This window comes from Scyliorhinus torazame, chromosome 12, assembly GCF_047496885.1.
Source record: "Scyliorhinus torazame isolate Kashiwa2021f chromosome 12, sScyTor2.1, whole genome shotgun sequence".
NCBI lineage: Eukaryota > Metazoa > Chordata > Chondrichthyes > Carcharhiniformes > Scyliorhinidae > Scyliorhinus > Scyliorhinus torazame.
The window spans coordinates 155601656-155617319 of NC_092718.1; the positions used below are offsets into that span (position 1 = coordinate 155601656).

Here is a 15664-nt window from a genome sequence, read left to right on the forward strand (position 1 = left end):
ATATGGGGGAGGGGGATATGGGGGAGGGGGATATTGGGGAGGGGGGATATGGGGGAGGGGGGATATGGGGGAGGGGGCATATTGGGGAGGGGGGTATGGGGATATGGGGGAGGGGGGATATGGGGGATTTGGGGGAGGGGGATATGGGGGATGGGGTTATGGGGGAGGGGAGATATGGGGAGGGGGATATGGGGGAGGGGGGATATGGGGGAGGGGGGATATGGGGGAGGGGGGATATGGGGGAGGCTCACCCTGCCTGCTCTGACAAGGTCGTTCACCTTCTTGTGGCACTGGGTGCCTGTCCGTGGTGTCAGGGCCACAGCGGTGACGGCCTCTGCCACTTCCCTCCACAGACGCCGGCTGTGGCGTGGGGCGACTCTGCGGCCGTGCCCGGAATACGGGGCGTCCCTCCTCTGCTCCACTGCGTCCAGGAGCACCTCCACGTCCCGTGACTCGAACCTCGGGGCTGAGCGGCGGCCAGCCATCCAGTCGGGTGTTCCGGTCGGGTGTTCCGGTCGGGTGGGGGGGAGCAGCGCGGCCTTATGAGCCGTCACGCCGTGCGGCGCGTATGACGCTGCACGGCGTGAACCACGTGCGCAAGCGCGGATCCCGTTACGTCGCTGCTAGCCCATTTCGGGACGGAGACTTTCGACCCATTTTTCCGACGTGACGCAAGTCGGATTTGCGCTGTTTTTTACGCCGATCGGCGGACTTTCCGCCGATAATGGAGAATTACGCCCCTGTTTCTAACTTCCCTGCATCGAGTGCAGTCCACATCGAACCAACCTGCCTGACACATCAGTGGACACATTCTAGCTGATTAAAACCACAGTTCTAGTTAACTACCGTTTAGACTAGATTGATTGTTATCAATTTAATCAGCTAGAATTTGTTTAGCATGGAAGCAGTTTTAAAACCAGAAGGCCTCGATCTTGACCCGCAGACGTCGGAGGCTACGGCAATATTTGAGCATTGGCTCAATTGCTTTGAGGCCTACCTCAGCTCCTTCGCCGCCGAGGTCTCCCCGGAAATTAAACAGCGTCTCCTCAACGCCCGGGTGAGCCACAGGATTTTCCAGCTCATCAGAGACACGGCCTCATACACAGAGGCAGTGGAGCTGCTCAAACGACAGTTCGTGAGGCCGGTGAACGAAGTACTTGCTCGATACCTCCTGACCACGCGGCGTCAGCGCCAGGGTGAGTCACTGGCTGAATACCTACGTGAACTGAGAGTACTCGTCCGCAGTTGTAACTGCAGGACTGTCACAGCGGTCGAGCACGCAGAGCTGATAGAGCGGGACACCTATGTGTCCGGTCCAGCTACATCCAGCAGCGGCTTCTAGAAAAGGGGGCCCTCGACCTCGAGGGGACTGTGAAGCCTTCCAGAGCCTGGATGCCTTCCTATCCGACCACGCGGCATCCTCGGGGACGTCGGAGGCGCAGCCATCACCCGACCCAGGCGTGCCTCATTCCTGCGCCGCGCGGCAGCTGTCCAGCTCCGGAGGACCATGCTTTTACTTCTGCGGTCAGGGCCAGCACCCCAGACAGCGTTGCGCAGCTCGCAACTCCACGTGTAACGAGTGTGGCAAGAAGGGGCACTATACTAAAGTATGCCTAGCTAAACCTAAAAGTCAAACTCAAAAACCAAAAGCCTGTCAAGCCCAGTCTGAGACTCACAGACCACTCAGCGTGGCATTGTGCCTACCTGGAGTGCCCTCTGCTGACGCGTCACTCGCTGTGTGCAATCCATGGAGGCAGCCATCTTGTCTGACGTCATCGACGTCGAACGCCATCGACGTCGAACGCCGTGTGCAATCCATAGGGGCAGCCATTTTGTCCGACATCGTCGACGCCGTCATTTTGCAACCAAAACGACACTCATCAACTGAGCTCCATTCAACTTGACCTGTCCCGGCCTTGCCATCTTCAAAGCTCGATGATGGCCATCAGCCTCAACGGGCTGGAGACGTCCTGCCTCTTCGACTCCAGGAGCACGGATAGCTTCGTCCACCCGGACATGGTAAGGCGCTGTTCCCTCCGGGTCCTCCCCGTCTCACAAGTCATATCCCTAGCTTCCGGATCACACTCCGTGCAGATCCGGGGGTACTGCACCGCCAACCTGGCAATACAGGGCGTTGAATACGTCAATTTCAAACTCTACGTCCTCCCCCATCTCTGCGCCCCTCTCCTACTGGGTTTAGACTTTCAGTGCAACCTCTGTAAACCTGAAGTTCGGGGGACCCCTGCTTCTCTCACCATCTGTAGCCCCGCGACCCTGAAGCTCGCCCCTCCCTCGCTCTTCGCGAACCTCACCCCAGACTGTAAGCCCGTCGCCACCCGGAGCAGATGGTACAGTGCTCATGACAAGGCCTTCGTCAGGTCAGAGGTCCAGCGACTCCTGAGGGAGGGGATCATTGAGGCCAGTAATAGCCCCTGGAGGGCACAAGTGCTGGTCGTCAGGACCAGGGAGAAACATCGGATGGTAGTCGACTACAGTCAGATGATCAACCGGTACACGCTGCTTGGTGCGTACCCCCTCCCGCGCATATCTGACATGGCCAATCAGATTGCGCAGTATCGAGTCTTCTCTATGGTAGACTTGAAGTCCGCGTACCACCAGCTCCCTATCCGGCGGAGGGATCGCCAATACACTGCCTTTGAGGCAAATGGCCGTCTCTTCCACTTCCTCCGGGTCCCCTTCGGCGTCACCAACGGGGTCTCGGTCTTCCAATGAACGATGGACCGAATGGTCGACCAGTACGGGCTGCGGGCCACGTTCCCGTACTTGGATAATGTTACCATCTGCTGCCATGACCTCAGGACCACGACGACAACCTTCAAAAATTCCTCCGTACCACCCGACTCTTTAATTTGACATATAATAAGTAGAAATGCGTTTTCCGCACAACCCGGCTAGCCATCCTCGGCGACGTCGTGCCCAGTGGGTCCCCAACTACGCGGACAAAGCCCGCCCACTCATTAAGTCCACCACTTTTCCCCTGACGGCTGAGGCCCGTCTGGCCTTCAACCGCATCAGATCCGAAATTGCCAAGGCCACGATGCACACCGTGGACGAATCCATCCCGTTCCAGGGGGAAAGCGATGCGTCTGACTTTGCCCTGGCAGCCACTGTTAACCAGGCAGGGAGGCCTGTCGCCTTTTTTTCCCGTACCCTCCAAGCCCCCGAAATTCTACACTCCTCTGTTGAAAAGGAGGCCCAGGCTATCGTTGAGGCTGTGCGGCACTGGAGACATTACCTGGCCGGCAGGAGATTCACTCTCCTCACAGACCAACGGTCGGTTGCCTTCATGTTCAACAACATGCAGTGGGGCAAAATGAAGAACGGCAAGATTTTGCGGTGGAGGATCGAGCTCTCCACCTATAACTACGACATCTTGTATCGCCCTGGGAAGCTCAATGAGCCCCCAGATGCCCTGTCCCGTGGCACCTGCGACAACTCGCAGGCTGACCGGTTACGGGCTATCCACAACGACCTCTGTCACCCGGGGGGTCACCCGGCTTCTCCACTTTGTCAAGGCCCGCAAACTGCCCTACTCCACCGAGGAGGTCAAGGCCATGACCAGGGACTGCCAAGTCTGTGCGGAGTGCAAGCCGCACTTCTATCGGCCAGACAAGGCCCACCTGGTGAAGGCCTCCTGCCCTTTTGAACGCCTCAGTATGGATTTCAAAGGGCCACTCCCCTCCAATGATCGTAACATGTACTTTCTCAACATTGTTGATGAGTACTCACGTTTTCCTTTCGCCATCCCATGCCCTGACATGACCTCTGCCACAGTCATCAAGGCCCTGCGCAGCATCTTCACCCTGTTCGGTTTCTCCACTTATATTCACAGCAATCGGGGATCCTCATTCATGTACGCTGAGCTGCGTCAGTACCTGCTCAGTAAGGGCATCGCCTCGAGCAGGACTACCAACTACAACCCCAGGGGAAACGGGCAGGTGGAGAGGGAGAATGCTACGGCCTGGAAGGCCGTCCTTCTGGCCCTACGGTTTAGAAGTCTCCCAGTCGCCCGCTGGCAGGAGGTCCTCCCTGACTCGCTCCACTCCATCCGGTCACTGTTGTGTACTGCCACTAACGAGACCCCTCACGACCGTCTATTTGTCTTTCCCAGGACGTCGATCTCCGGGGTCTCGCTTCCTACCTGGCTCACGATTCCTGGGCCGGTGCTCTTCCGGAAGCACGTGAGGGGCCATAAGGTCGACCCCTTGGTCGAGAGGGTTCATCTCCTCCATGCGAACCCTCAGTACGCATACGTGACACACCGCGACAGGAGGCAGGACACAGTCTCCCTCAGGGACCTGGCCCCCGCGGGTACCCCTGCGCCCACCATCACCTCACTGCTTCCACCTCCCCACATACCCCATCAACTGGTACCCCAGCGCCCACCATCACCTCACCGCTTCCTTCTACCTCCCCATCTTTCCCATCAACTCATCCGGGGTCCATTAGCACCGCCCCTGCGCAGTCACCCTGTCCGGGACCCTGTTGTGAGGACGACGTGCTCCCAGAGTCGAAGGTCTTGATGCCAGCGCCTACACTGCGACGTTCACAGCAGACAATACGCCCGCCTGTGAGATTGAACCTGTGAGTCCACTTCACCGCCGCTAGCCTTTTTTTTTTTAACAGGGGGTGAATGTGGTAGCCACGTATGGCTGTTGTATATATTATTGTATTTACTCACGGCTGTTGTATATATTGTATTTACTCACTGTTAATTTTGTTGTGTTGATGTTGTTATTGGCTCCGCCTGTGGCTCCGCCCCTCTGAGAAGTTATATAACCCATCGATCCGGGACAGCCTCTCAGTGCGGGAGAAGCTACTGGTGGGCAGATTCTAGCTGACTAAAACCACAGTTCTTGTTAACTACCGTTTCGTCTGGATTGATTGGTATCAGTCTCACAAGCCTAATCCGCCCAAAGTGGCAGGGCAGCTGCAGCTTGTAAGCACTGTGCAACAGCACAGAGGAACTATGAGTGAAGAATTTTAATGTGAAGATTACCATTTTTTTGCGAATAATTTCCAGTCAATTACTTCTTAAATCATTCCACTTTATTATTTGCCTTGAATTTGAAAGGTCTCATTATTATGAAATAGAACAAGTTAAATGTGAGATGAGTTATAAGATACTGAGAGATTGAAAACTATTCACAGAAAATAAAACACTAGTCAGGCCTCAGCTGGAGTATATTCTGCTCAATTCAGAGCATCACACTTTAGGAAGGATATTAAGTCCTTGGAGAAGGTGCATTGGACATTTCCCAGAATGACACCAACAATGAGGGAATTCAACAATAGAGTGAGACTGGACAAACCAGACTGGGTTTCTTAAAGCAGAAATTAATAAGGGACATTTTAGTCAAGGTGTTAAAATAATTAGGGGCTTTGATTGAGTAATTCCACTGTCAGGAGGTTCAGTAAACAGACAACACAGATTCAAAGTAATTGGCATAAGCATAGGAGGAAGATACAGGGGCAATTTTTACTGGCAATTTTCTAAGGGAAGTAATAGAACTTTACCCATTGACAGCGGGACGGGTGTGTGAGAGAGACAGGCAACAACAGAAAGAATGTAGAAATTTATCCACATTGAGACATTCCAGGGCAGAAAATAGAGGCAATTTAAGGACACCCAATGCTCTGCATCTGAGTTAAGCTGTTTCTATATTGTTGTATTATCTGTAAATATTTGTAAAGACCTAGGACCTAATTGTTATGTGTCAGTGTTCCAGGGGCCACATTTCACAGCCACACTAGAGTCATGCGATGTTCAAACCGGCCCTTGTTTAGGCAGCATGACAAATATTAAACAGAAAGAGTTTACATCTTTCCAAGCTTAAAGTGTGATTATTAACAACGTCAGGGATCCAAAAGATAACAGGAGGGCATGGGACCACCATATTAGTAAAGGCAGATTTGGCGGTGATTAAGGCAGCCTCTAAAACAAGCGATGGACCATTTACATATGTAAATCAGAGCCGCTTGCAGTGTTATTGAGCAACTGGACCTGCCTCATTTGGAATCTTTGAATGGATCGAATGCATCAACAGTCAGAGTTGTCTTTGGAGACCCGATTGGCACCCACAGCTTGGACATAAAATTTTAATCCGGCCCAAGGACCAATTTCAGGCCAGCCTCGAGCCTCCCTGTCGGGGTACACGGTCGCCTGAAAATGGGCAGTAACTCAATCCCTCCTCTGTAGAGTCAGAAGGGTATGGGTGGCAGAAATTGTGCAAGAAGCAGAGGGAAAGTGAGAAGGGGACAGCTAAACAGGGTGTAAGTCAGATCTCACACAGCAACAAAGAAACAACAAAAACCTGTATTTCTATAGCACCTCTAATGTAATGAACAACGCAAGGCACTTCACAGGAGTCTTGTTGTCTTGGAGATATTAGGGCAGGTAGGTAGTTTATAAGGACCATTCGAAAAAGGACTGGCATTTATATTGTGATTTTCATAACTGTCAGATATCTCAAAGTACTTTAAACACTGAAGTACTTTTGAAGTATAGGAGTCACTATGCTGTAGGAAACATGGCAGCCAATTTGCGCACAGCAAGCTCCCGCAACAGAAATGTGATGATGACCAGATAATCTGTTCATTGAAGGATAAATATTGTCCGGGACAATGAGTGTCATGGGATGTTACGGGCGACATGGTAGCACAGTGGTTAGCACTGTTGCTTCACAGCGGCAGGGACCCAGGTTTGATTCTGGCTTGGGTTACTGTCTGTGCGGAGTCTGCACGTTCTCCCCATGTCTGCGTGGGTTTCCTCCAGGTGCCCCGGTTTCCTCCCACATGTCCTGAAAGATGTGCTTGTTAGATGAATTGATCATTCTGAATTTTCCCTCTGTATACCCATACAGGTCGCGGGGGGTGCATGAAAATCCCACCCAAGGAGAGGAATTTGCGGGGCTAGGGATAAAGAGTTGGGGAGTGGAACTCTTTCAAACAGCTGGCAGAGGCATGGTGGGACAAATGGCCATCTCCAGTGTTGTACGATTCTATTCCACAATTCCTTTCAACCTGGTTGCTCTTGTAAATCCAACTCCTGAGTTCCTGTTCAGCCTTCTGTCATTATGACTGCATCACGCTGCCTCAGGCCAATGAGGGATGGGCAATGAAAATCATCACTTGCATCTAAAGATCAAATAGTCTAAAGCAAACCTGTGCGTGACAGGTGTAAGGCAAATATGCTGCCATGTTTTAAAGCCAGGTGAGTGAACAGGCTCTGAATTCTGGCTTAACGTCCTGCGGAATACTTGAGTGCCTCCACCCCATACTCCCCCCCCCCCCCCCCCCCCCCCCACTGTGTGGCAAAACCATGGGAGTTGTCAACACTTTCCCACTGTACAGAACTAAATGCCCCATCAGCCAAATGTTCACATCAGGGCATTCACTGTTGATGAGCCTAAAATATCGTCCATGACTTCACACTATTCTGCTAGGGAAGTGAGTGAAGGCAGCACCCTGTGTTGGTTGGTGCGAGTCTCTGGAGAAGCACAAGGTCAGTTTAGGATTCTACGAGGGGCAAGGAGTGCCCACCAGAACGTAGAAATGGTGGATTGAACCAAGAAAAAGGAGCCAACCATGACTGACATAGACTGCAGCCACATCATGAGGCAGGGAAATCTTTGAAGAAAAAGACATCAAAGGCTAATCCAGCATTAAAGCCAAGTACTCCAAATTGAGCCAAAGGCTCCTCACAGCACAGAAGGCCTCGTCAATAAAGAGAGCATTATCTGGGATTTACAACATTGTTAGGGGTGGGGGAGGGGGGGCAGAGACCCTGGATATTGCTCTGGGGACCCAGGTTCAAATCCCACCATGGCAGATGGTGAGATTTGATTTCAATCAAAGTCTGGAGTTAAAATTCTAATGATGTCATAAAAACTCATTTGGTTCACTAATGCCCTTTAGGGAAGGGAATCCTTCGTCCTTACCTGGTCTGGCCTACATGCGACTCCAGTTCCACAGCAATGTGGTTGACTCTTAAGTGCCTTCAGGGGTGGGCAATAAATGCTGACCCAGCCAGCGACACCCACATCCCAATGAACAAATTTTAAAAAGCAACTATCTGTATAGATAAGCAATTCTACTCTGGTTTCTTAAAACAATTTTTCAAAGGACACCTTTTCTACATATTACTTTTTATATATATTACCTTATATATATTACTCAGAAATGTAAGGGAATGTTGGGATGGTGACTCAAACAGAATTCGCAAATATTTTGGAGTAATTTAATTGTTTTTCTTACTTGCCGACTAGTGTCTGGTAACCTGAATAATAAACAAAAAGTAATTTGATTGCTCGGTATCTTGGTGCCTAATCGTTCCTCATTGTTACTTACCAAATGAACAGACTGCCTTTGGTTCAAATATTTAGTGAATAGGATATTTGATTAACAAAATGGCAGGTAAGTCTTCATTTCAGCTGATGTACGTATGGTGCCCGAGATGTGATACCCTGGGGTATGGCAGTTTTAAGTTCATTATCTATGAAAAGCTAAACCTGGCAGGAGGGCATTGTTACAGCATGACAGGTTTACAGAGACAGTGCCCATTATAAATGCAGACATTGGAATTTGTAACAGAATAGCTGACAGGAATCATTTGCTCAAACCCCATTAAATCACACGTTTAAATAAAAAATCTCTTTATTGAAAATATTAAGATTGTCTACTCCTCTTCCAAAAAATAAAATTGACTGCAAGGAAAATATCGATGACACACAAACAAAAATAATAGCTTATTAAAATTTGGATACCATAGAACTGAACATCTCTGGGTGCGTGGGTGGGAGGGCTCAGTGAACTGACAAAACATGTTACCAAGAAATAGTCAATCTGAATTTCGAATCCTCACCACCTTTCCAATCAAGGATGATGTGCACTAGATTATGGCAAAACCTAACTGTGTTAATAACATCAGCACATCGAGAACAAGAGGACATTCCTCCATTAACTACATCCATCATCCCAGGCTTCCTTAATGTTCAACATAGCCTTGATATAATCTCATTTCATTTATGTATCATGGGATTATTGGAAATTAGCAATAGGGCATTCAAAATTTTGAGGTGGGTCTTCTCATTAATTATCATGTCTGATCTGCATAATAACTCCTTCCCGAAACCCTTAGGGCCAGATTCTCCGACCCCCCGCCGGGTCGGAGAATCGGAGAATCGCCGGGGGCTGGCGTGAATCCCGCCCCCGCCGGTTGCCGAATTCTCCGGCACCGGATATCGACAACAGTGTCATAGTCATCTTTGGACTTTTAATTCCAGATTTTTATTGAATTTAAATTTCATCATCCGCCTTTGGTGGGATTCGAACCTGGCTCCCCAGAGCATTACCCTAGGCCACTGGATTACAAGTCCAGTTGCAAAACCACTACGCCACTGCCTCCCCTCCAAGCCGCAACAATTCTTGGGAGGTGTGTGAAGAATTGTGTGAACTCCCCTGAATGACATGATTCTAATTAAAAGTTATTTGCTTATATCCCCTAGTGATCTATGTGCCCCGGCCCACACTTACTGGCAAGTAAAGAGCAGAGAGACCAAGATGCCTGGCCAGGCCACTGGGCTCTTCAGATCCTTATTGAAATATGAATACAGGGGATATTTAGGGATTTAATATCCAACAGTTTGGGAATAAAAAGCATCAGAAATGACCTGATGAAACACGGTTTAAGAAACATAGCAAACTCCAACTACCGCTATGAAGCAGGTGACATCAGCTCATCATAATTATTAGTGAAATTATTTGTAAACAAGTTTTTTTTTTAAAATCAGGATTTGTAAACAATTATTTTTGGAACCCAGCACTTTAATGGAGGCACCCTAAACTGATCACGTTAAAAAATAATGATGAATAAATATGTCAATTCATGACGACAAAATGTCTCTCACTCAACGCCCTTCTTGAGTTTCAAACATTTCACCACATTCTGGTTGAGATTAGTGCCATCTTCTCTAGCTATTAGGTATAATTAGCATAAGATAGTGCAATTTTTAATGGTTCTTGATTTCTTGTACCTTTGCTTTATGCAATTATCATCACATTTAACTTCATTAGAAAACTTGTTTGCTTTCAAAGTGACAAAGTGGGTTTTGCTGGGCTGCTTTTTTTTTGCCAAGCAGTCAAGTACTGGCATTTGAAGTGTTTGTGTTAAGCTAAAAGAACAGCCCACACAAAAACATTGATGGCCAACAAAGAATTGCTTGAGGTTGAGATATTTATAAAGATTGTTTTTCCCCAAGTTTTTAAACCCAAGATTCTTCGTCTTCTTTTCTTTGCTCAGTGTCCTCTCTGATGGATTGTTGTACTACTGCAGTTCGGCCTCTTGGTGGGACTCTGCACGGAGGCCAACGGTCTTCTCCTGAACCAAGATCTTCCTCAGGTTTTGCGAAGTACAAAGTTGGGTTCTGTTTCCCCTGAACTTTAGACTTTGAAATCTTGCTGTTGGCTTTGAGGGTTTTGTGGGTGGTTCCAGATTTTGTTGTTCCTTTCAATGTTTTGTCTGCCACTCTGTAGGATAACGGAGTGGGAATTTTCGATGGCTTCTTCTCAGGTCTATTGTCCCTCCTGGGCCGTATTTTGGGCCGAAGCTTCAGCTTGTAAATGGAAGGGACTCTCTCGGGTTTTTTTAGTGATCGCCTTTGCCTTTCTTGTTGAACTCTGGCTTTCTGGGGAGCGCAGGGCGGATCTGGCCATTCCAATGATGAATTGGTATCAGATCCTTCATTTGTGGACTTGGAATTCACCTCAAGAGCACTCATACTATTCCGAGCGGGTGCTATATAACTCTTCACGCTGCCCGGATTTGTGACATTAAAGCCATTGTTTTCTTGGTTGCACTGAACAGATGTCGAGCCAGCATAACATTCACTTTGTACTTCAACTCTGTTAGGAAACTGTTTGCTGGTTTGAATGGAGCTCAAATCTGCTGTCTGTAGATTAGCATTAGAATCAGTGAACACCATTTTTGGTGGGCTTTTTGCAATCCAGTTCTCGATGTCCACTCGGTTGAGCTTTTGTGTTCTGCTAACAAGTTCAGCAAGAACGGCATTAAAACAGCTGCCATTCTCCGTCGCTTTTATTGATTGGGTTGAAGTCACGTTACTGCAGCTGCAAGGTCTATTAATGTTGTCAAGAGGACTGGTTGCCTCTGGGAATGAGGAAACTGAACACTTGGATCTGGGGGAGTCAAGCCTTTTAAATTCTTTCTGTTTTGAAGAAGTGGACAAACTGGATACGGGAGCAAATGCATTGATTGCACTGTCCTCCAGATTGTCCTCGAGTAGATCCACCTCCAGAGCTTTCATATTGGAAGCAATTTCATCTTCAAGGCTTTTGTATAGTTCTGACTCCTGTGCGGGATTAATGGGTGGAGGTGCAAATAAACACAGGTCCTTCTGCTCGTTAACACCTTTATTGTTGTTGTTATTTATGCTGTAAAGGTCTGGGGTCCGCGGTCGAATCTGACCTTTCTGTTGAGTCCATTTCTTTGCTCCATCAGTTAGTGCTTTGCTGATACATTTTGGTTCCTGCCAACAGCTTTCTTGCCAGGTACCAGCTAGGCTAAGAGGGCGATGAGTTACTTGACCCTTCTCGCTTTTCCTCTCGGTGTCCTGAATGACTGAGAACTTACTCCCTCGGCCAGGCACAGGCGAATGACTTCTCATCGATCCTTTGGAGATTCTGGGCGTCATTTCTGACGTAGGTTTGTGTGTCTGTGAGAAACCACTGGTGCTCTGTTTGCCCACATTCGAGTTACTGTGGTCCATTTTGGACTCAACAAACTGGGAATTCGTCCACGTCCGGTTCAACCTATTATCAGATTGCAGAGGAACAATAAGTTGATTCGGTCCTTTCTTGCTGTCCATTGAAGGGACAAAGATGCGTTTGTTTTCCTGAGCTACAGGACATGGTTTTGAAGATACTGGCAAAGTTCTGCTCCTCTCTCTCCCTGTCCTAGCTGCTGTGGTAGTAATGGAGTTGGCTTTGGTGCTGCCAGCGTTGACTGACGTCTGGTAAGAAGGAGTAGATGGCCGATCTTTTTGCCTAAACCAAAAACATTTCCATTAATAGAAAGCCAAAAAAAATTGTGATTAGCTGAGATAATTGTTAATTGAGTAAGAATGTGAGGTAGAAACTGGTCCTCCCAGTGCCTGTTTTTCCGATAGGAAAGAGGGGTTGGCAAAAATTTCACCCAACAATGACCTACACTGGACCTGAGCCAGTGTTATAGGCACCGCCATATTCAGAAAGGTGGCTTTGCAGGCACTCTAGTTGGCCACCTAAAGCAGGCACTGACCCCAATTACGAGGCAGATGCATTTAGGCCTCTCCACTGTAATCAGGTGGCCTGAGCAGCTGTGTTGGGCTGGCTCCACTTGGCATTTTTCAGTGTCCTTTGCAGCCACCAGCAAATTTCGTCAGAATTGTTTGAAATAAATATGTCAGGAATAGTTGCCTTGATGCCAGGAAGAAAGGGGAGTGCTCTCCCCCAGAACCGCAGCATTGTGCACTGCATGAACATAACATCCAGATTAGAGACAGACATTGCCGATTTAAAAATATTTTCACAGAATGTGGGTGTCGCTGGCTAGGCCAGTTGCTCATCCTTACCTGCCCTTGGAGAAGGTGGTGGTGAGCTATGTCTTGAACCGTTGCAGTACATGCCCTGTAGGTACACCCGCAGTGCTGTCACAGAGGGAGGGCGAAATTCTGCGTAATCGGCGCAATGTCCACCGACTGGCGCCAAAAACGGCGCAAATCAGTCAGGCATCGCGCCGCCCTAAAGGTGCGGAATCCTCCGCATCTTGGGGGGCCGAGCCCTAACCTTGAGGGGCTAGGCCCGCGCCGGATTGATTTCCGCCCCGTCAGCTGGCGGGAAAGGCCTTTGGTGCCCCGCCGGCTGGCGCGGAAATGACATTGCCGGGCGGCGCATTCGCGGGAGCATCAGCGGCCGCTCACGGCATCCCCGCGCATGCGCAGTGGAGGGGGTCTCTTCTGCCTCCGCCATGGTGGAGACCGTGGCGAAGGCGGAAGGAAAAGAGTGCCCCCCCCAGCACAGGCCCGCCCGCGGATCGGTGGGCCCCGATCGCGGGCCAGGCCACCGTGGGGGCACCCCCCCACGGCCAGATCGCCCCGCGCCCCCCCCCCAGGACCTCGGAGCCCGCCTGCGCCACCTTGTCCCGCCGGTAAGAGAGGTGGTTTAATCCACGCCGGTGGGACAGGCATTCCAGCAGCGGGACTTCGGCCCATCCGGGCCGGAGAATCGCTGGGGGGGGGGGGGGGCCCGCCAACCGGCGCGGCGCGATTCCCGCCCACACCGAATCTCTGGTGCCGGAGAATTCGCCAGTCCCCAGCGATTCTCTGACCTGGCGGGGTGTTGGAGAATCCCGCCCAGAGTTAGTTATGGGACGGGATTCTCCGACCCACCCCGCCAGGTCGGAGAATCGCCGTGGGGACGGCGTGAATCCCGCTCCGACGCCGGCAGCCGAATTCTCCGGCAGCGTTTTTATGGCGAGGGCGGGGATCGCGCCGCGCCGTTCGGGAGCCGTTGGCAGTGCCCCCCCCCGGCAATTCTCTGGTCGCCGATGGGCCGAGCGGCCGCCCGTTTTGGGCCAGTCCCACCGGCGTGAATTACACAAGGTCTGTACCGGCGGGACCTGGCTCTGAGGGAAGTCTGCGCAGTCCTCGGGGGGGGATTCGCCTGGCCCGGGATCAGGGCCCACCGATCCGCGGGCAGGCCTGTGCCATGGGGGCACTCTTTACCTCCGTGCCGGCCTGTGTAAAGCTCCGCAATGGCCGGCGCAGAGATGAAACCCCCTGCGCATGCGTAGGAATCACTCCAGCGGTTCTGGGAACACGCTGGCGCTCTTGCGCATGCGCCAACTCGTGCCGGCAGCGGAGGCCCTTCGGCACCAGTTGGCACGCGCCAATCACTCCAGCGCCGGTCTAGCCCCCGAAGGTGTGGAGGATTCCGCAGCTTCCGGGCGGCCCGACACCGGAGTGGTTCACACCAACCTTTGGCGCCGGTACGACCCACCGCCGGATACCAGAGAATCCCGGCCATAGGGTTTTGATCCAGCGACTGTGAAGTAATGGTTTGGAAGGTGCTTTCGAAGGATCCTTGGTCAGTTGTTGCAGTGCACCTTGTCGATTGTACACATTGCTGACACTGTGCGTTGGTGGTGGAGGGAGGGAGTGAATGTTTAAGGTGGTGGATGGGGTGGACTGCGTTGTGCTGGATGGTGCTGAGAATCTTCAGTGTTGTTGGAGCTGCACTCTTCCACGCAAGTGGAGAGTATTCCATTACTCCTGACTTATGCCTTGTAGATGGTGGACAAACTCTGGTGTATCAGGAGTTGAGTTACTTGTCATATAATTCCTAGTCTCTGACCTGCTCTTATAGTTACAGTGCTTATATGGCTGGTCCAGTTCAGTTTCGGGTCAATGGTAACCCCCAGAATATTGATCGTGGAGGATTTAGAAATGGTAGTTCCTAGAGTGGTGTCCTAGGCCCAATCAACTTCAGTTGCTTTATCCATGACCTTCCTTCCATCATAAGGTTAGAAGTTGGGATGTTCCTAATGATCGCACAATGTTGTGGGTCATTTACGACTCCTCAGATACTGAAGCTTTCCATGTCCAAATGCAGCAAGACCTGGACAATATCCAGGCTTGGGCTGACAAATGGTAAGTAATATTTTCACCACACAAGTATCAGACAATGACCATCACCAGCAAGAGAGAATCTAACCATTTCTCCTTGACATTCAATGGATTACCATTGCTGAAATCCCACTATCAACATGCTGTAGATCATCAGAAACTAAACTGGAGCAGCTATGTAAAGGTCAGAGGCTGGGAATTCTTCAGTGAGTAACTAACTTCCTGACTCTCCAAAGCTTGTCCGCCATATACAAGGCCCAAATCAGGAGCATGATAGATATTGCCTGGTGAGTGTGGCTCCAACAACACTCAAGAAACTTGACACTATCTAAGGCAAAGCAGCCCGCTTGATTGGCATCCCATCCACCATCTTGAACATTCACTCCCCCCAGCACCAATGCCCAGTGCCAATTGCCATGAGTACCAACTACAAGATACATTGCAGCAACTCACCAATCCTCCTTCAACAGCACCTTCCAAGCCCAGCACCACCTAGAAGGACAAGGGAAGCAGACACAAAGGAACACCACCACCTGCAAATTCCGCTGCTCACCCATACACCATCCTGGCTTGGAAATATATCGCCATTCCTTAACTATCACTGGGTTAAAATCGCTTGCGAACAGCACTGTGGGTGTACCGACACCACAGGGACTATGGAGGCTCAAGTAGACAGCTCACCACCACCTTCTCAAAGGCAATTAGTTATGGACAATAAATGCTGGAATTGCCATCAATGCCCACTACCTATGAAAGAATGACAAAAAAAAGGTAAGCGGTCGGATATTAATTTCTTCAACTGTCAGGATGTGCGAGGAATGAGCATGTTGGTGAAACAATTCAAATAAGGCTTTAGGTCTAATTTTGGCTCTATCTCTTGGTTGGGTTGTGCCAATTCGGAGTCAGAGAGAGCCCAGGGCAATTTCTAATTTCTGTAGATGTGAAGAGATGAGGTGACACTG

At 50.2% G+C, this 15664-nt stretch overlaps 1 protein-coding gene across 1 annotated transcript in view; it reads right to left on the reverse strand.

Annotated features, from left to right (window-relative positions):
* Positions 1-8658: 8658 nt before the first annotated feature.
* The window catches only part of gas2l2 (growth arrest specific 2 like 2), a 79431-nt gene continuing 72425 nt past the window's right edge, over positions 8659-15664 (reverse strand). The window contains exon 6 of the mRNA XM_072469217.1: positions 8659-12084. Within this exon, the coding sequence (XP_072325318.1) occupies positions 10284-12084 (1801 nt within the window). The 3' untranslated portion in view covers positions 8659-10283. The remainder of the gene's footprint in view (positions 12085-15664) is intronic.